The sequence below is a fragment of the Bos indicus genome, chromosome 4 (assembly GCF_029378745.1).
Source record: "Bos indicus isolate NIAB-ARS_2022 breed Sahiwal x Tharparkar chromosome 4, NIAB-ARS_B.indTharparkar_mat_pri_1.0, whole genome shotgun sequence".
NCBI lineage: Eukaryota > Metazoa > Chordata > Mammalia > Artiodactyla > Bovidae > Bos > Bos indicus.
In genome coordinates, this window is record NC_091763.1 from 85,827,285 (window position 1) to 85,847,874 (window position 20,590).

The 20,590-nt window shown below is 40.9% G+C and overlaps 1 protein-coding gene across 6 annotated transcripts in view; it reads left to right on the forward strand.

The window, feature by feature from the left end:
* Positions 1–3,446: 3,446 nt before the first annotated feature.
* The window catches only part of CPED1 (cadherin like and PC-esterase domain containing 1), a 328,209-nt gene continuing 311,065 nt past the window's right edge, over positions 3,447–20,590 (forward strand). For 2 of the 6 annotated variants that reach the window (XR_011566295.1, XM_070788065.1), the window contains exon 1: positions 3,447–4,663. Coding sequence is in view for 4 of the 6 variants with exons in the window: in XM_070788065.1 (XP_070644166.1) it covers positions 4,415–4,663 (249 nt within the window). In the remaining 2 variants the exon portion in view is untranslated. The remainder of the gene's footprint in view (positions 4,664–20,590) is intronic. The other 4 variants (XM_070788062.1, XM_070788061.1, XM_070788064.1 and 1 more) reach the window with 4 other exon arrangements.

Below are 20,590 nucleotides of genomic sequence, written 5' to 3' on the forward strand. Positions count from 1 at the left end.
AAATGATATAAGTGCAAAATGAGCTCCTGTTATGTCAAGCCACTGAGATTTCATGGTTACTTTTTATAGAAGTTACCCTATCCTGACCAATTTGCCTTTGTGTTTATTATATTTTAGTCATTTATGGTATTTGTCAAATGTTTTGTGTTTTCCACATCACCTGGAATGATGTTTTTACATAGTAAAGATTAAATATGTAGTTCATGATTTAAAAGCATCCTGTTACATTTGGAGCTTATGGGGCAAGTTCCATAGTCAGTATTAGAAGAGAGGTGGTAGGAGCTAGGAAGAGGTCAGACAAATCCTCTAGGGCGGAGGTACTGGAAAGTGAGTACCCAGGCGTGGCTGACAGAAACCCCAGAACTTAACTCACAGCATCACCACTAGTATGTATACCTGGATTTTACATCATAATAGTCAGGAGCCTTCTTGAACGAGAAAGCCTTGCAGGAAACCAAGAGGGCCCAGAATCTGAAGATTTCCTCTTCTTATCAGGATACAACAGAGAGGAAATCCATGTCAAAAATATATCCCTATGAGCACAACCTTGGAGCCTTAGGTGACCTTTGAGCTTGGCAATCACTGAAGTCCATATTTTATGACTACGCTGACACTCAAAGAGAGAAATGACTTTCCCAAAGTTCCTGATCAGATACTGGAAACTTCTCTATTAGAGATAGCTTTATTCCTCTAGTTTACAAAATAAAGCAATTTTTAAAGTAACTTTTTCAAACAACAGCTATTAAATTCAATCTCCCCGTTCACCTCCATTTCATACCCAAACCAAAATGAAACATATGTTTGATAGAAGAGTATCTTTTGTGTTGGAGAATTTTAAAGAGGAAGACTGCTGGTCCAACCTTGAATTTATAGAATTTTAAAAGACCTGCCACTCTATTGGCCCAGGTTAATGCTGCTTAAATACAGGCCCTTGAATACTGAAATGATTTAGGAGAAGAGGTACTTTATGAAATTGTATGCACAAAAACATTCACTCTGAAATACTGCCAGAATCCACAGGTTCATATACAGTTTCTGCTTCTACTGCTCTCACTGAACCAATTTACTCTCTGTCTTCACTGTTCCCTGTTCTGATGCTTCCAAACTCTAACACATGCTACTTCACCTTCCATCACAACTAGGGCATCAATACCTCCCACATGTAGCCTCCACCTTCTACTCACTCCCATCTCATACTTGCTCTCATTTTCCCAAACCAGCATCGACCACCCAACCCCACTTCACAGAATAAAGGAAAGATGACTAAAACCAAGTGCTCATGTTTGCTTTGGAGGCTTATCCTCCATTATTTGATAATTATCTGTTCATGTATCTGCCACCAAGACAGATCCTGAGCTCAGCCCCAGGATCAAAGACATAACAGCATGCATTCTTCCAACACATGTGTACAGAACTCTTATACATTCTCTCATCTAGTCACTCCAACAACACTTCAAAGGAAGCACTAATATTATCTTCATTTCACAAAACACTTGTTTAAAACCAGTGATAAGAGGCAGTGCCATGATTCTACCCAGATTGGGGCTACCTCGAATGTTGTCAATGGACTCCCTAGTCTATGTGTGTCGTTTTTTCCACCTATTCTTCCTACCATCCCACTCTTAACTATCTCTTTTCTCACTTCTGCAGATACTGTTTTATTTACTGTCTTCTCTCACTCCCTCAGACTCAGTGGTTAAAATGGAAAATTGGGTTTTTCAGTCTGCCGGTATCATTTCTAAAACACGAATTTACCATCTTCTTTTTGATTCCTGTTACTTGAAGTTTAGCTGTAAAATTAACTATGCTGTTGTCTTTCACTTCTCCCAGCTCAAAGACAATATGATTTTAGCATCTGGTTTGTGCTTTCTCTCATAGCCTGTACTCAACAATTTAATGATGCCCCAAAATAACAGTGTTCTTGCCTGGAGAATCCCAGGGACAGGGGAGCCTGGTGGGCTGCTGTCTATGGGGTCGCACAGAGTCGGACACGACTGAAGCGACTTAGCAGCAGCAACAGCAGCAAAATAACACTTCAGGTTCCTCATACTCAGTCTTCAGACTTTTTGCCTTGATAGAAATACATGTCCATTCCTTTTCATCTACTGAAGAACTTGGTGTCAGCTTGGATCACATCAACACAGGGACAATTCCAATTTAGAGATCTCATAACTCCTACTGTCTGTCAAATTACATTGCATGTACCAAAACTATATCTTCCAATACTGCTGTTTAGCTGTTTCCTCTTCATACTCTCTTGGCTTCTAAAAGTCGACTGCCCCTTCATTTTCCTCTGTGCCTTCATTTGTCATGGGATTGAGGACTCTGAATCTATAAATCAAGCAATATTAAACACACTGGAGGGGATATATGCAAGGGTTTGAGGTAAATCTAGCTTTAGTGTGAATGCTTATTCTCTGAAGCTTTAACGTGTTCAAGTATTGGTGGTCTCTTAAGCTAGAAGAGGAGACGCCCCAGTCTCTGAATCTATAATAGCGAGGCACCCGTAGGGGGCGCTCCGTCTCACAAAATATAAGTGACAGGAGCGTGCCTAAAGGGATAGGATCACTTAAGGGGTGTGGCCTTACAGGAGAAGCTCAGCTCACAGGACCAAGTTTGGGTCAGAAACAGGTCACAAAAACCTATTTAGAGGAGCCATGGAAGAATTGTCTGCTATGAGCCTAAGCCAGTCCTGGGTATCCAGAGAGGTGAGCAACAGGCACTAGCCAATTTGCTTTCTCCGTGGCATGTCCTCAGCTGACTCTGCACAAGTGGATGGAGTCTGCAGACTTGCCCTGCTAAAGGTTCCTTGTGGCACTCTGTATAGCATTAGACTGAGTTGACTTCTAGACAAAGCCCGCTGTGTACCCCTTTCTGCTGAGCAAAAGTTACGAATGTCAGCTACAATCCAGTCCTTAGGGGAACCCAGTGTCAGGCAATTAAAGATTCAGTTTAGCCCAGGAGAGGAGTAATGATGTGATAGGAGTTGGGTTCAGAGCAGAAAAAAAGATCATAGATAATTTCCAGTGGAATCAGTGCATAAAACAGACTTTCACGTGCTGAGATCCAGACAGTACCCGTGACCCTCTTATCCCCATAGCAGTGACCGCAGTTCCTTCAAGTGAAGATCCTCTCAACTCACGCACCGAGTCTGTTTACACTTCGCCTCGACCTTTGTCATCAGTTGATGAAAGCCTACTTGTTTTTCCAGTGCTGGATTAGGGAAAATAAATTACATAAGGGGACAGACATCAAATATATATTTAAAATTCTGCAGCTCTGGGTGATCAGCCACATTTCAGGGGGAAATGAGCAATGTTGCTTCCAGTCTGGGGAAGCCAGGCGTCTCAGATGCGGGGCTCATAGAGCGCTCCGGCAGCCCCCCCAACCCTCCCACCCCCGCCCGGGACCCGGGAGCCCGGGCCTTAGCCCCGCCTTCTCGCCGGCCGGGGGCTGGCTCCCCGCGGGCCGGGCTCCCCGCTCCTCCGGCTCCGGGATCCTAGCCTCGAGCGCGGCCAGCGCGCCCGTGCGGGTCTGTGTGTCTGCGCGCGCGTGTGTCCGTGGGTGGGAGATGAATTGGAATCATACGACTGGGTGTTTCCTTCCGAGTGGTTTTGGTCAGCCATCCATTAGGGGATCGTGGAAACTTTTTTTTTTTTTCCTGACTAAAAGGATGAAAACTGAGTAAGTACAGAGAACTTTGAACTTGAAACGGAATGAAACAAATACAAGCCAAACCCTGAGGATGATAACCATGTCCATTCAGACCGTGTATTCCCTTTTTCTGTCAAAAGCCTCGAAGGCTTAGAGGAAAGTGGCAATTTAAAACGGAATGAAGGGAAAGAAACAGTTAAGAAACAAGAAAGACTGAAAGCGGCACTGCTTTAAAACCGGAGGAAAAATGAGGAACTGTTAAGGCGAGCTGGCTTGCCTCCAGCTGTGCAACAGGCACTTTGGTTTAAACCTATTGCGTTCTCTGGGGCTGTTTTTAGCCTCCAGATTTACTTTGGTGTTGTTTCTCTTTTCCTGTGAAGCTTTTACTGTGAGTTTAAAGATGTTGTGAAAAGTAAGACATTACCAGAAGCAACAGTTTGGCAGCCTGGGGTACGCTCAGGTTATTAGTTACAACTATTATTATTTTGATGTCTTTTTTTTTTTTTTTTTTTTAAAGCCAGGCCGGCCACTTTTTACTGTCCTCCATGGAAGGGCTCTTACTAACCGCCTCAGGCGTTTGGGATCTATGATTCTTTGGCAGGATGCTTCGGAAAGTTTTTTTAAGTGGAGATGGCGCTATCTTGATGTGATTTAAAGTTGTGGAAAAAGAAGACAGTTTGGTCTTTTTCATGCTGACAAAAAATAGCTGCTATGACTTTTCCGGCAACGTGGACAGGGGCCAAGTGAAGCTAAACTGGTCATGATCTGTCGTCTAATGTTCCTCTGTCGTCGGCGATTTTGCTCCCGGCCCTTCTTGGTGGGCTTGGTGGTGGCAATCTGTCTCTTCTACCAGACTCTGACACTCTGGGGGACAAAGAAGCTTGCAGCTGCTGGCCCCGGGGCTGCCCCAAACACACCCACCAAAACCCAAGCAAGCAGATGCACCAAAGAATTCTTCCTGGACAAGCAGTGCTTCCTTCTCTCTGACATTGCACAGGAAATTGGAAAGGTAAGGCTGGACATAAGCTTAGCCTTGACATTTTCAGCAAAGATAGCAGTCTGCTTCTCTCTGTTCCTTCTGTAAGACTAAAATTAACCTCCATGAGGTCTGAAAAGGATCCAGAGTATACACAGCCCAGAGAGTGACCTTCTGACAGTGAAACACATGCTAGCTTCAGCTTCTTTTTTTACTTCCGGAGAGTCCTGGTCATTATCTTATCTCTCAGAATTTCACTTCATTTCGGCTAAATGAAATAGACCATTTGGAGGGGATAGGGGTGATGTGAATTCTTTTTAAAAATTGGGGTTCTAAGAGATCTGAAGATTTACAGTTTGGGAACATAAATCAAAGATTCATAAAACTTGGCAAAGATTGACTGTCTCTTTTCTCAAGGTAGTCTGTATGAATGGCCGGACCATTATAGACTCCAAGTTACTCCAAAATTACATTTTCTAATTGGTTATGTCTATTTATCATTGCTGAGCACATTTCTATAGCAATATAATAGTGTAATAGGTTTCTTCAAAAGAATTGACACAGTGCATTTTATTGCTTATAAAATTAGGAAAATACAGATTATTTTATATTTATACTATCCTAATTAACTTTACTAATCTTACTTTGTTAAGTGTGGATAAAATACAAGGCACAAGGAAGTACACAGAGTTTTTCTTTTACTATACCACTCTGTTTGTGCCTGTTAGTAAAATGAAAACAAACCAGCGTAAAACAGAAAACAGGCACAAATATTCATGATAACAAAATCACTGATTTCTATACTACAGCAGGTAGTGTAGTAAGATAATTTAGGAATCTGTAAGCAATAGCTTACATGTGTAGAGCTAGGTAGATTCTATGATCATGGTTATTGTTTGGAGCAGAATTTCTTGTCAAATATCAACTTATTGCTACCATCATTGCTAACACCAAAAAACTTTCACACTAAAAAGAATTTTGAAAATTAAAAAGAGAAAATGTTGTTGACAAAAAATTTAAAAAAAAAAACATTTCACATATTTCATTTCAGACGTATAATCCTTTAAGGTTGGTAATGTAGGTATGATGACACTCAAGGCAGTTTAGGCAAGCATTATGACATGGTACATTCATCTAGTCCCTATTGCAGTGCTGATTCTCTAAATAAAAGTAAATTCAAAGCTCTAATAACAGTTTGTGAAACCACAGCTGAAAGAACTAAATGAAATGCAAGATAATATCAGATTTGACAAAGAAAATTTGAAAACGTTTGAGTGACTTTATTTTATCAGCAGTGTCCAGAAATATGACCAAAAAAGCAAATAATAAAACTAGGAACACATCTAGATGAAACTTCAAAGGCAAGTGTGAATCAAATATTAAATTCTCTAAAATAATTGAAGAATTTGTGTTTTTTATTCATTTATATCATCATTAACATAACCCTTATTTGTGTTTTTAACACATCAAATTCATGATGGGTATAAACTTTGACTTTGAAAGTCACTTCTTGTTTGTTTCCAATGAGTGTAATTTCTTTAAAAATATTTGAGATGGTTTTGCTCTTTAAGTGCTTAAATTTTTTGCTAAGAATTTGGATAAAAAGGTTTTTACTCATTAATTTGCAGCCTTTCTTTCTCACTACTTGACTTTACAATGGACTCCTGCTGTTGCCTGTAACTTAGGCATATGTTAACTGTTATTTGTAGGCTGTCACAGAAAATTCCATTTTAGCTTTGGACCTTCTGCCACTTATAAACCATCTGAAACTTATTGGCTGCTGGTGTAAAACATTCACTCTAGAATGTTCTTCACTAAAAATGCTTAACACATGATGCTTTTTTTTCCACAGTCTTAAATATTTTAACTATAAGCAAGATTCTGAAATCACAGTTACAGTTCAGAAGCTCAATCGATATGAAAACTGAATTTCCAAACATTCGCTGTGTACCTCTATTTTCGACTTTACTTGGGCCAACCATTGGTTTAGAGCCAGAAAGTGTCATGTGGAGGTTAGTTAAATATAAATGAGTTCTCCTTGCAATATATGTCCCAGAAAAGAATCACATAATAATCCCTTTTTGAAGATTAAATATTCTATCAGATGGCTAAAATGAAGAAAGAAATGTCTTTGGAGTCTATACATAAATCCGTCTCAAAAACAGCTACTTAAGAAGCTCATTAAAAAGATAACTGATGAAACGCTAGCTACCTAGATTTTCCCACAAGACCTAAAATATAGCTTTTGAGGCATTATTTAGAAGAAGCATTGTTTCTAGCTATAAATTTTGGGGTTTGTTATTTTATTGTCAAACCAAAATATTCACATTACTAGGGCTTTCTCTTACTTGACTCCGTCCATCTTTAGGTGATTATTAAAGTCACCTAAAACATCTGGCTTTGACCTAAGGTTCACAGATTCCAGAAAGTATTTGGAGGCATAAGATGTCTGCCAAACCCAAGCATTTTATGCAAAGAATTGTGTGTACATGTATGTGTGGTTGTCTATGTGGGAGAAACTACAATCCCCTTCAGATATTCAGACCGAAAGAAATACTAGGAAATAAGAAATGCTTAAGAAGCAGACCATTTAAACTTTAAAGTGCATTTAAACTGCCCCTTCCGGAAGTGTAAGTTGGGTCTGAGTTTATAAATCTGAAAAAGGAAAAAAAAAAAATCTGAAAGAATCCACTTGAGAACATTTGTAAAAAGTGTTTCAATGAATGCTGTAGTGTCTGCAGGCATAAACAGTCTAAAACCAAAGTATACTCACAGAGTACTTCTCGAATCATAGTTTTCATACTTTCATGAATAAGCAATAAGTATTTCCCAGTCGATTTGGTTGTAGTTGTTTCTCAGAGAGAAACTTTTGTGCTTTATCTGCCAAGTAATAGAAGGTTCTGCAGTAGCAAATATTTAAAGGTGAGTGACTGTGCTCTTTACACCTTTCTAACTGGGATCTGGTTCAATGTCTAAAACCGTTTTCGGTACAGATTGAGATCATGGTATATAGAATATGCCAACTTTCCATAGTGAGGAAATGCTCTTCTGGCCAAATTTTAATTCTTTTTTTCCATTTGAGCTTCCAAAGAGCCTTGCTAAGCAGATGTATTTGTGTCATTTCTTCTGGGTTTTCTCTCAACATTCATTGCTTGTGCTGTTTCTTAAAATTATTTCAATGTAATGTACAAACTGAAGACAGTTTCAGTTATCTTCACTGAAATAGGTCACTCAATGGATTTCTTCATTTTCCTGGAATCTAATACTTCAATATCTCATAACATAGGGACCACATTAAGTTATAAACAGACACAATGGAAGAAAATCTCCTTGGTATCTGCTCCTTTAATGGAAACTTAGCTGTTTGGGGAATATATTTGTACTCACCATAGCCATGTGTTTCTGATTATCTCTTGTTGATTCTACACAAGGAGACTGACTACTTCTCTGTCGCTTGATTCTTCATTCTCCATTTCTTCTTTATTCTTTCTGTAGCGACTGTTCCCTACAACTACTGTCCCAGTGTCCCACCATAAACCAATGTAAATGAATGTTTTCACTGTAAATACTTTTTTGTTTAATCTGCTTGTGTTCCTCATAATACATGATATATCTAACATCTGAAAATTTCTAAAAATTTCTTGTATAGCCCAGAAACAGAGCCCATGGCAAACACTTAGATGCTAACATTTTATAGGTTGGTACAATCCCAGGGACATGAGAGAAGGGGAAATAAAGGAAGAAGGAGAGCAAATACAAGTGGGTGAATTATTTGGAGATTTCCAGACAGGCCATTTTAAACTATTACATCCCAGAACAGGCACCAGGGGAAAAGGGCAGGAAGGACAAGCAATTTATCTGTCTCTCCAGTTTTCTTTCTTCTGTCTTTTATTTTGTTAGAATTGGTCCCATGCTACTTCTAAGTAGTGTTGCCTTGACTCTCTGGGCGGCCATGGGTTGGGGGGGTGGTCAGGGCTTCCGTGACTGCAGTGCCACCAGGGAAAAATTGGAGTGGTCCCTTCCCTTTCAATCTGTACTGTGCATAGGAGTTTCTAGGTCTGTGATGGCCACGGGGGTGAAGTGTCCCACAGCTTTATGATCACAACAGTGGCATGCAAAATGGCCACTGGAAGAGTACGTGAGGCAGAGTGATCTAGTGTCTGATCCAATATTTGTGCTAATTTTGCTTTTTGAAATCTACACAGAATTTCTAAATATGTACCCACTCTTGGGAAATGACATCACTTTCTTTAAATGAGATGTTTATAACTATTTCACTAAGAACTCTCCTCTCCCACTGGGGGTGGGGAAAAATAAACCTTTCTTTAGCTTGTTTCCTTCTCATCCCTTTCATTCATTCATTCACTTATTCATTCATTTATTTTATTATTCATTTAGTAAATATTTGTTGGGCAGTTTATTTGTGCCAGACACTGTGCCAGGTACTGGTGATACAGAATTATTGAGTTGATCAATAAGTTCATTTGGGTCTTCCCATAAGATGTAATGGAAAAACCCAAATGAACTTTTAGCCAACCCAATATAAGGCACTGTGAGATAGACAAATAAATAAATAGAATGTCAGGAAACCCATAACTTTAAGACTATATTTTGAAAGATGAGAGGGAACTATAAAGGGTAGAGAAAGAAAAGTAAACACTGCATGCGCAAAGAAGAAATTAGCCTCTCTGTGTGTGTGTGCGTGTGTGTGTAATGTGTTAAGGGAAGCAGAGCAAGAAGGCAAATTGATGAGGTAGAGAGTTCAGCAGGGTCTAGATGTCTAGATGTTGGAAATGAGGGTATGATACGGAATCTAGATTCTCTCCTGAAGGTAACAGGGAACCCCGAAAGAATGAAAAGCAAAATGTGGTATGATTAGACTTAGGTTTAGACAGACTACTCCAGAATGCACACTGCAGAATGGACTGGAGGGGACTGAACTGAAGGCAGGCAGACCAATTGGGACGCTGACTCAGAGATGACAGTCATGCAATCGCAAGCCAAGGCATCCCAAAGATTGCCAACAAACCACCAGATGCTTGGAAGAGGCCAGAAAGGATTCCTCTGCATGTTTCAAGGGGGTGGGGCATGGTGCTGCTAACACCTAGGTTTCTGATTTCTAGCCTCCAGAATTGTGAGACAATACTGGCTGGATGGCATCACCGACTCGATGGACGTGAGTTTGAGTGAACTCCAGGAGATGGTGATGGACAGGGAGGCCTGGCGTGCTTCGATTCTTGGGGTCGCAAAGAGTCAGACTCGACTGAGCGACTGAACTGAATGTTCTTTTGCTTTAAGCCACTCAGCGTGTAGTACTTTGAACAGGCAGTCCTAGGAAACTGATAAAATGGGGGAGGCAGAATGGGTTCAGCCCATGAGCTCTCAAGTTGAATCAGTAGCACTGATTACTTTGCTCCCTTGGGAACATTTCTTGATCTCTTCAGTATTTTGTTTCCTACCCTGAAAATGTATATATTATCACCCATCTTACAAGGCTAACAAGAGGCTTAAATGAGAGAAAACATGTGAAGCGCTTGAGGTATCTGGCAAGTAGGAAGTACTCGGTTAGTGTTAACTATCAGAATAATTATTATTGAATCTTCTTAAGGATTTACCCATCTCTGTAGTTTCTATTGGAGAAGGCAATAGCACCCGACTCCAGTACTCTTGCCTGGAGAATTCCATTGATGGAGGAGCCTAGTAGGCTACAGTCCATGGGGTCGCTAAGAGTTGGACATGACTGAGCGACTTCGCTTTCACTTTTCACTTTCATGCATTGGAGAAGGAAATGGCAACCCACTCCAGTGTTCTTGCCTGGAGAATCCCAGGGAGGAGCCTGCTGGGCTGCCATCTATGGGGTCGCACGGAGTCGGACACAACTGATGTGACTTAGCAGCAGCAGCAGCAGCAGTAGTTTCTATAGACCCTAACATTTGGCCTTCCCAAAGTAGGTGAGCAGAGTTATTGCTGTAATGAACATGAGTAAGGAGAGTCTGAGAGAAAAGCCTTGCTGAGTTTCTCTCCCTGTTCTCCAGCCTCTCAGCTATTGCCTTTTCACAGTAGAATGAGCCTTCAGAATCAAGAGGAAACCTAGGGAGGCTGATATGTTACTCAGAGTCAAGCCTGCTTATCTCTAAGCAAGGTCTGCAGTTTGAGCTGAATTTTTTTTTTTTTTTTTTTAAGTTTACGAGGCTAGCATTAACCACATGTTAGAGCTGAGGATGTGGAGAGATGAATTGGGTGTACAGTAGGGGAAAGCAGTTAAGATTTTGACCCTGAATAAATATGTATTTGTTTACTGTCTGTCTCCCTCCATAGAATATAAGTTCCTTAAGAGCAAGGGCTTTATTTGACTGGTTTATTGCTACATCCTGGGTGCCAAAACAGTATCTGACATGTAATGCGCACTGAATAAATATGTGGTCAATGAATGAATAAATAAATGAATCATGAGTTGGAGGGTCAGAGACAGTCCTCATTAAAGCAGAGGCCAGGAAATGAGAGGAACTCCTCCTCTTTCTTTTTTCCTTTGCTGAACTCTCGGATCCTTCACTCCATCTTTTTCCTGTACCAGTATCTCTTGAAGTCCTTTCTGTACATTTCTTGCACTTTCGCCTGGTATAATGGTCTTGCCATTTTGCTAATTGAATTTCTTCATCAGTTATCACCTGTCTCTCTTGTTCTTCTCTCTTGTTCTTTTCAGCTCATTTATCTCTTTGGGATTCTTCTCCTGTAAATAAATATCCTCGAGTATCTCAGTCGGTCTGACTCTTTGCGATCCCACGGCCTGCAGTATGCCAGACTTCTCTGTCCATTACCAACTCCCAGAGCTTGCTCAAACTCATGTCCATCACGTTGGTGATGCCATATCCAACCATCTCATCCTCTGTTGTCCCCTTCTCCTCCTGCCTTCTATCTTTCCCAGCATCAGGGTCTTTCCAATGAGTCAGTTCTTCGCATCAGGTCGCCAAAGGATTGGAGTTTCAGCTTCAGCATCAGTCCTTCCAATATTCAGGACTGATTTCCTTTAGGATTGACTGGTTTGATCTCCTTGCAGTCCAAGGGACCCTCAAGAGTCTTCTCCAAGACCACGGTTCAAAAGCATAAAAAGTATCTATCGTAAGTTAAAAAAAGAAATGTTAGCAACCTGTATGCTCGCTAACTATACCCAACCCTCTTCACTTCTCTGTCACCATCATTTCACCTCTTTGTCTCAAGCAATTTCCATTTTTTAACAGATTGATTTTCTCCAAAATTGAGCTTTTTCTTTTACATGTTTTTATATTTTAAATAGATTTAGATGTAAATATTCTAAAATCGTGCTGATGGCATCTAAATAGAGAGGTCTATGTATTGGAGGCTCTCAGGAGATGTTGTCAGCATACTAATAGATATGTGATTTTCCTAGAATTGGTTGGGCTAGTGATGAGCATTTAATGTTTGTGGATTTCTCTGAGATAGTTGATTAGAGCTATGTCAAATTTTTACAATGAAATTTTAAAAATTGTTCATACTGAGAGGATTTTATGCAATTGTGAATTTTGCTTATGTTAGACAAACTTTATTGAAGTCTTGATGAAGCTTATATTTAAGCAAGTTTGTTAAATTTCATTTGAATCAAGGAATCAATCAGTTTATAGGTGTCATTCTCTCTTGTTTTTTCACAATAGCAGCAATAGCCTCTGCCTCTTTCTCCCTGTAAGCAATTCTGTTTCTTGTTCCAATGGAATTGGAAACTCACATAAGCTTAAACTCTCTGAAATGGAAACCTCTGCGATACACTGTGACATTATAAAAAGTGCTTCATATGATCAACTTTGAGTCTGTGGCCTTTGGGGTGAAAGGAATGTTTTGGTTTTATTTTTCCCTTTGATTTCCTTTGGTTATTTTTTCTAGGGAGCCATTCTCACCAAAAGAATGAGCTCATGTTCTAAAATAGAAATTATGTTCTGTAACAAAAACTATACCAAAGTTGGCAATCTGCAAGGTAAAAGTCCTCTGTCAACTTTTGTACTTTAGAGAGATGGGTTCAACAAGCAAAACAAAATATCCTGGTTATCTGACACACGGTTAAAAAAGGAACATATTGATAAAAGATGTATTGAGATTTTGTTATAGATAAGGATATTAATGAAAAAAAATGTTGAACTTTCAATTAAATTCACTAACAGAGGCTATGGGTACTTAAGAGATGAACCAAAGTAATAATTAAAAGAGCACATAGACTTGAGGGTACAGAATGGGCCCTATCAGTGTGCTCTGAAATAAGACTCCATTTGATTTTGCTAATCCTTACTTGAGGACTCTGAATAGGAACCCCCACCAGTCTGTTTATACTGCCGCCCAGTCAGAAGAACTCTCTAAGGGGGAGACTTGGAGACTCTGAATATTCCTGGGGAGAACAGGCCTGACTGTCCTCAGCAAGGTTCCTAACCCCATACCTGTTTACTATGTTGAATACGCAGTCTATTAGAGCATCAGGATGTTGTGGAACGAGCATGGGCTTTCCTCCACATTGGTTCAAATTCCAGCTGTGTCATTTACTAGCAATCACACACAGACACATTTTACCTAGATTTTAAACTCTCAATGTTGTCATTGGGAAAATGAGGCTAACTAAACCTTACTAGTGAAAACTGAATACGTGTTTGAAAACAGCAAGCGTGGTGGCTAATCAGAGTTGGCATTCATTAAACATTGGTGTTCTTCCTGCCCCCATAAGAAGCTGTGTTTAAGCTCTGACCTCAAAAATAAGCACTTTAAATTTATTTGTTTCCTATATAGTACATATTTTTGATCCTCACCCTATGTTCTTTCTCCGTTATATCTGCTTAGGCAAATGTTTAAAGCAGCATGTTGTATGCTAACTGTCTGTCACTTTTCTCTTTTGACCCTCTCAGTGCAGTCAAATGCAGACACATTCCACTGGTTTTCCAGGGTTCTGCACAATACTGCCTTCTTCTCCCACTCAAGAAAGTGTTTGCTTGCAAACAGTGGGAATGCAACTCACGTCCCCTGGTTTACAAAGTGTAAATTATTTATAAATTTTGACATTTTAATTCTTTTTATAACCAATTTCTTAGAACATACTTCACACCTGATCTTGACAAAAAGAAACTCTTATCTGCTGCCCAAGTGTATTATGACTATGACTAAGACAAGGATCTGGGGAAGAACAGCACTTCAGGCTGGGAGATTCAGGCAGGGAAAAAAGCCTGATGACAATCTAGGGGAAGAAAGGAGAATTTATTTGAATAGTAATATTGCTCCAGGATCCTGGTGTTTCTTGTTTGTTTTGACATAAGAAAAAGTAGATGGTTTGGGGCTGGTAGTGCAGATTTCTGGAAACCTCCTGAACAACTGTTAAAGGTCTGTGTATCTGAGGCAAATCGTGCTGTACCCCCTCCTCTCCCCGCACCGTCTCCAGGAGAAAGAGGACACACGGAGATGGGAACCCAGCGCGAGCGTCCTCAGTGGCTGACTTATGACTCTGTGACCCCGGACTGTAGCCCACCAGGTGCCTCTGTCCATGGGATTTCCCAGGCAAGAATACTCAAGTGGGTTGCCATTTATTCCTACAGGGGATCTTCCTGACCCAGAGTTTAAAGCAGAGTTTCCTGCATTGACAGGCAGATTCTTGACCACTGAGCCACCAGCGAAGCCCAGGGACCCAGTACCTATGCTGAAAAGTTAAATGACCTTAGATAACTGACTTTTGGAGGTTTCATTTTCCTGGACTGAGGCTTGCAGATGGAAATGCCTGTTACACAGATATTACCTGATCAAATTAGGCAGAATGCTTTGGAAAACACTGAGATTATAAAAGGCAGGGGAATAGACATTATCATATTTGTTAAACGATAAACTGAAGGATGGGGCTTCCGCAATGGCTCAGTGGTAAAGAATCTGCCTGCAGTGCAGGAGATGGAGACTCCAGTTCGATCGCTGGGTCAGGAAGATGCCCTGGGGGCAGGCATGGCAACCCACTCCAGTATTCTTGCCTGGAGAATCCCATGGACAGAGGAGCCTAGCAGGCTACACAGCCCATGATGTCGCAAAGAGTCAGACACGACTGAAGTGATTAAGCAGGCATGCATGCAAACTGAAGCATACTGAAAAATTTAGAGTCTGAGCAAAACTTGATTCCATCTGGGCAGTGCCAAACCGGAAGTGGTTAGGAGCACTTGGAGGGCAAGAATCCAGGGAGAAACTACTACAGAGAAAATGTAGAAGCAGAGCAAGGACGTTGTAGATTGGCTGTAGCTTAAAACCTTCTTTGCTGCTTGTGACTGGTTGTCCTTAAGTGTCAGTTTCAAAACCTCCACTTTGATCTGCTCATATAGACCGCCGCAGCATTAGTCACCTCCGTCTCATGGTCTCTTTGTTCAATTAATTTAACATATCCCAAAGTATAACGTCATGAAAATATTTTCATTGCATTTGGCGCGTCTTGAGGGAAAAGAATGCACGTATATGCAACATAACTGTGAATACCAGAAATAGTCCTTTTTTTCATTAAAAAGTTATACGTATTGTGTGCTCTACAAATGTCAGGTTATACAGTTATGCTTCAGAATGCCACTAGAAGTCTAGCATTGTGTTGTCATAACTGGCGACTCAGACAGTAAAGAATCTGCCTGCAATGCCGGAGACCTGGATTGGATACATGGAAGATCCCTTGGAGAAAGTCATGGCAACCCACTCCAGTATTCTTGCCTGGAGAATCCCCATGGATAGAGGAGCCTGGTGGGCTATAGTCCATGGGGTTGCAAAGAGTTGGATTGAGTAACTAAGCACAATTGAGTTTCACTGTTTCTTTAACAAGCAATAGGAAGTATACCGGTATTCCAATAGTTTCAGCCCTAAGTCTGGTTCTTCCCTGGTGGAAAATCTAGCATTAATTTAGCCAAACTGCACAGATGCTTCAGGCAAAATGGAACAGGAAATTAACTTTTTTATAGCACTGTAGGACTTGCCTGACCTTTGCAAAGTATCAGCCAGAAAGTTGACTTTCATATTAAGCAGTAAACCTTCCCTGCTGGCCACACCCAGAGGACAGAGGAGATTTCAAATGGGCTTTTTTCCTCACTCTTCCCTTTATTATTAACTATTTTTTTCTGTGTAAATAATGACAATTAATAACATATCTGATACTTCCTACACATACGCTAAACCTGTTTCTCATGTATTTTAATGCTGCATAAGCTATTTTAAGAGCAGATAGATTTGAAACAGTTAATTTTCTTTTTCAAGGAAGCATAGATACAGGGAAAAGGAGGTCAGCTGATTTCTTTTAAAGAAACAGTGGTTAACATAATACTATGTCTGCTTTAAACACACTTGTTTGCTGTAGAGCAGAGTCAATGTATTTGTCTATATATCCTGTTGGGTATATATACATATATATATCCTGTCGGAAATATAAACCTCAAGAAGCTAGAATTGTCTCCTGCGTTTACTATAAAATAACACTTTTAAAAGGAAACCCTTTTCTGTGACATAAATGGGAGGATATCTTATCATCCAGTGATGAGCACATGATCTTAAGCACAATTCTTAGCAAAACCCGAAACAAAAGAACCAAGTGCTTGTAATAATGCAGCCGTTCCCCGTGAAGTCCAGCATTTACACAAAACCTTCCAATAAATGACTGGCAGTTGGATCAGGGCAGGGATTGAGTTTACACAATGCCTGGCATATAACACGTGGAATGAATGGATGAATGGGAACTTGTATAATTGATGTTGTTGTGTCCAGTATAGAACTTCCTGTGGTGGCCAGCAGTGCTTAAATTCTTCTTTTGTACTTTCAAGTGGATTCTTAAACACTGATCTCCCCTGGGTTCATCCAGGTTCTTCTCCACTTATAAGACGTCCTTCCCTCTTGCTTTTCTGAGAAAACCAAAGTAATCTGTCCTGTTTAAAGAGATGCTTTCTTCTTCAGGCCTGACCTATGAGACCGTCTGCTGGACCCTTTAAGAAAAACTGGACTTCTAGCAAAGGAGGTTACTTTTTTAGCTAGTCACAGGGGGAAAAAAAAAGCCAAACGCTCTTCTATAGCACAATTCATCCCTCACGGAAAGGATTATAGAGTTTAGGGTGTTGAAAATTTGATAACAATATTAGATGATGTCTTATTCTTTCCTCTAGAGATAGTACTTATGTTGTGGTATTACTGGATATTGTCATTTCTTGCCAGTTTTTGATTTTTAAAGCAAAAAAGTTGGCCATGAACTACTTAAACATTCTAGAATGAGTGTGTAATTTGGAGAGTCCTAAGATTTTGAGAAATATTAATAACCTCAGATATGCAGATGACACCACCCTTATGGCAGCAAGTGAAGAGGAACTAAAAAGCCTCTTGATGAAAGTGAAAGTGGAGAGTGAAAAAGCTGGCTTAAAACTCAACATTCAGAAACTTAAGATCATGGCATCTGGTCCCATCAATTCATGGGAAATAGATGGGGAAACATGGAAACAGTGTCAGATTTTATTTTTGGGGGCTCCAAAATCACTGCAGATGGTGACTGCAGCTATGAAATTAAAAGACATTTGCTGCTTGGAAGGAAAGTTATGACCAACCTAGATAGCATATTCAAAAGCAGAGACATTACTTTGCCAACAAAGGTCCATCTAGTCAAGGCTATGGTTTTTCCAGTGGTCATGTATGGATGTGAGAGTTGGACTGTGAATAAGGCTGAGTGCCTTTTTGAACTGTGGTGTTGGAGAAGACTCTTGAGAGTCCCTTGGACTGCAAGGAGATCCAACCAGTCCATTCTAAAGACATCAGCCCTGGGATTTCTTTGGAAGGAATGATGCTAAAGCTGAAACTCCAGTACTTTGGCCACCTCATGTAAAGAGTTGACTCATTGGAAAAGACTCTGATGCTGGGAGGGATTGGGGGCAGGAGGAGAAGGGGACGACAAAGGATGAGATAGCTGGATGGCATCACTGACTCAATGGACGTGAGTCTGAGTGAACTCCGGGAGTTGGTGATGGACAGGGAAGCTTGGCGTGCTGCGATTCATGGGGTCGCAAAGAGTCGTACATGACTGAGTGACTGAACTGAACTGAACTGAAGATTTTGAGAGGAATATGTGAAGCTGTGTTTCAAGGCAGTGGTGTGATAGTTTAGCATCTGGCAGTGTGGGGAGGAACAAGGCAGACTGGATGGAAGCTTCTAGAAGGGAAGCTTGAGGAGGAGGGTTCTAAAGGCTCAGTCAGGCTGGGAAAGGTGCTACTCAGGATAATTCCCGAGGTTGTATACTGGTACTGGCCAGTGAGCTGAAGGGACAAGATGAGGAGGCCATAGAGAGTGAATAGCCCCAATGGTGCTCAGAGTAAAATACAGAATGTGTGCCAAGGCATAAATGTGTACTTAAGGAGACTTGTCTTCCCCTGTGGCTCAGATAGTAAAGAATTTCCCTGCAGTGCCAGAGATTCAAGTTTGATCCCTGGGTCGGGAAGATCTCTTGGAGAAGGAAATGGCTATCCACTCCAGTATTTTTGCCTGGAAAATTCTATGGACAGAGGAGCCTGGTGGGCTACAGCCCACGGGGTCACAAAGAGTTGGACATGACTGAGCGACCAACACTTTCACTTTAAGGAGACTTGGTCTACACATTTGGTGTAAGGTGGGATATTTGCTTTATGCAGACTTTGGTGTCTGGATATTTAACACCCGTTCTCCCATTACTTTGGCCCCTGTATGGGTAGGGTGATGCAAGTTCCTCTGGATTTGTGAGATGTAGCTGTTCATTCCCCCAGGAACTGGAGCCTGCCTTTGCTGCCCTGGAGCTGCAGGGTCACCTGCATAGAATGCACTGGCTTTCCATCCTTAACTGTCTGTGCCATTCATGGGGACCCTGGATTTCTGGAGAGAATCCAAATAAACTGTTGGTACTCAGATGTGAGTGCTGAGAAGAGAAGAAAGGAGTCAGGGATGCTGTCTGCATGGATTAACAATAGTAAACTCTTGAAGTGACCTGAAGACCCTCTCCTGGGGGCACGAATGTGGCAACTGGATGGGCACTGGATGGACGTCTTAATCCCCATCTCAGTGCCTGAATTCTATGCTTGCATCCAACAGCTGCTTTATTTAGGCTGGATTCTCAGTCCAGGGGAGGGCGTGTTTGCTATGGTGTTGGAAGAGATTCTTAGCTGGCCACCACAAGTTTTTTCATGATGGCCTCATGCAGAGGCCTGGACTCTGTGTGTGTGCAGTGGTGCCGTGCAGAGAGGACTGACTGCAGGGCTGAGAGGAGGGTCAGTGTCATTAACTGGGCATGGTGGGCAGTGGGAGAATGTGCAGCAAGGCTGATAGTAGGGAGGCTACAGAGAGCAGAGTTGAAATGGAGAATGCAAGTGAGGGGTTCAGAAAGTTAATAGGTGAGTCCTAGGGAAGGTTCTAAGACCAAGCTATGGTTACATTTTCTAAGCCCCAAAGAGGAAATGTAATGTGATAAGGGGCTTTTTATATCCTGGTTGTGAATTTATTTATGGAACACTGTAATAAGGTATAAAATTAAATCATATTTAGTTGTGCAATGAAAATACTGTCTTTTATCTAACACCCAAATCTAAAAAGTGTATCCATTGTATAGACAGTATCAGTGTCCATGTGTTATTTTCATATGTTTGCTCTGACACTGGTTTTTGTCAGAGAAGAATAGTAGAAATGCTGATCCATTGATTATTTTTAAATACTTTAATGCCCTAATATATAAACACAACCCTTTCATATTCTGTACTTGTGATAGAACCCTTATGAAATTATATGATTTAAACTTTTAAGGTTTTAATTTTGTTAAATTAATTAAACAAGCCATTAGATTGAGGCAGCTCTGAGGCTATGTGGCCTCTGTAGGCAAACCAAAATCTAAGCTTCTGAATGGCTCAGGATTTCTAAATCGAGATGCCAAAGACAACCAGCCACAAGCAGCCAACTAGGCTTTAGGCTGGCTCAGTGATAAAAGAATCTGCCTGCCATGCAGGAGAGGCAGGAGACACGGATTCAATCCGTGGGTTGGGAAGATCCCCTGGAGGAAGAAATGGCAACCCACTCCAGTATTCTTGCCTGGGAAATCCTGTGGACAGAGGAGCCTGGCAGGCTACAGTCTATGGGGCTGCAAAAGAATCATATACAACTTATCAACTAAATAACAGTTAGGCTACAGCCCATGAGTAATTTCCTTTCTCTTCTTCCACACTTTCTCTGTATAAGTCTTCCCTCAGCTCCAGTTAATGGAGTGCTCTTAATCACTTCAGCTTTGGTGCTGTCCAGTTGGGTTTTTGCCCAAATAAACTCTTAAAATTTTAAATATGCCTCAGTTAAATATTTTTTAACAATGTAAAATATTTTAATTTGTCAAGATCACTTTTATGTCATCACTTTTTTTTTTGGCTGCACTCGTTGGCATGCAGGATTTTAGTTCCTAGGCCAGGGATTGAACTCTCACCCCTTGCAGTATAAGCAGGGGTAAGTGCAAGCAGTGTACGTCTTACCTGCTGGACCTCCAGGGAAGTCCCAGTGTGATCACCTTTGAAGAGACATTTAAATACAGTTTATATTTATGAGGGGATATATATATCCTAAAGCTTTTGTTTCACTGAGTCTCCTTTGATCCTTACAACAGTGAGAAAAGTAGGGTGGAAGGTTTACTTGCAGATGAGGAAAGGGAAGTACATCTATCTAGTGGAGCTTAAGTGGTGTCAGGAGATAATGAACGGGGTTGCTAGGCATGGAGACCAGGGGAGTAGAGCAGAGACTCAGCATTCAGAAGTCCTTGAGGGAGTTGCTGGCAAAGCCTCTAACTTAGAGTCAGAGTCTCTGGCATCTATCCATGAAACTCTTTGGTAGATTGTATGATGCTTAGGTATTGATATTGTTGTAATGACCCCAGTGTACTTTCCTTTCTGTTACGTTGCCTTTGTATGGACTTCCTATTTTAAGACTGAACTG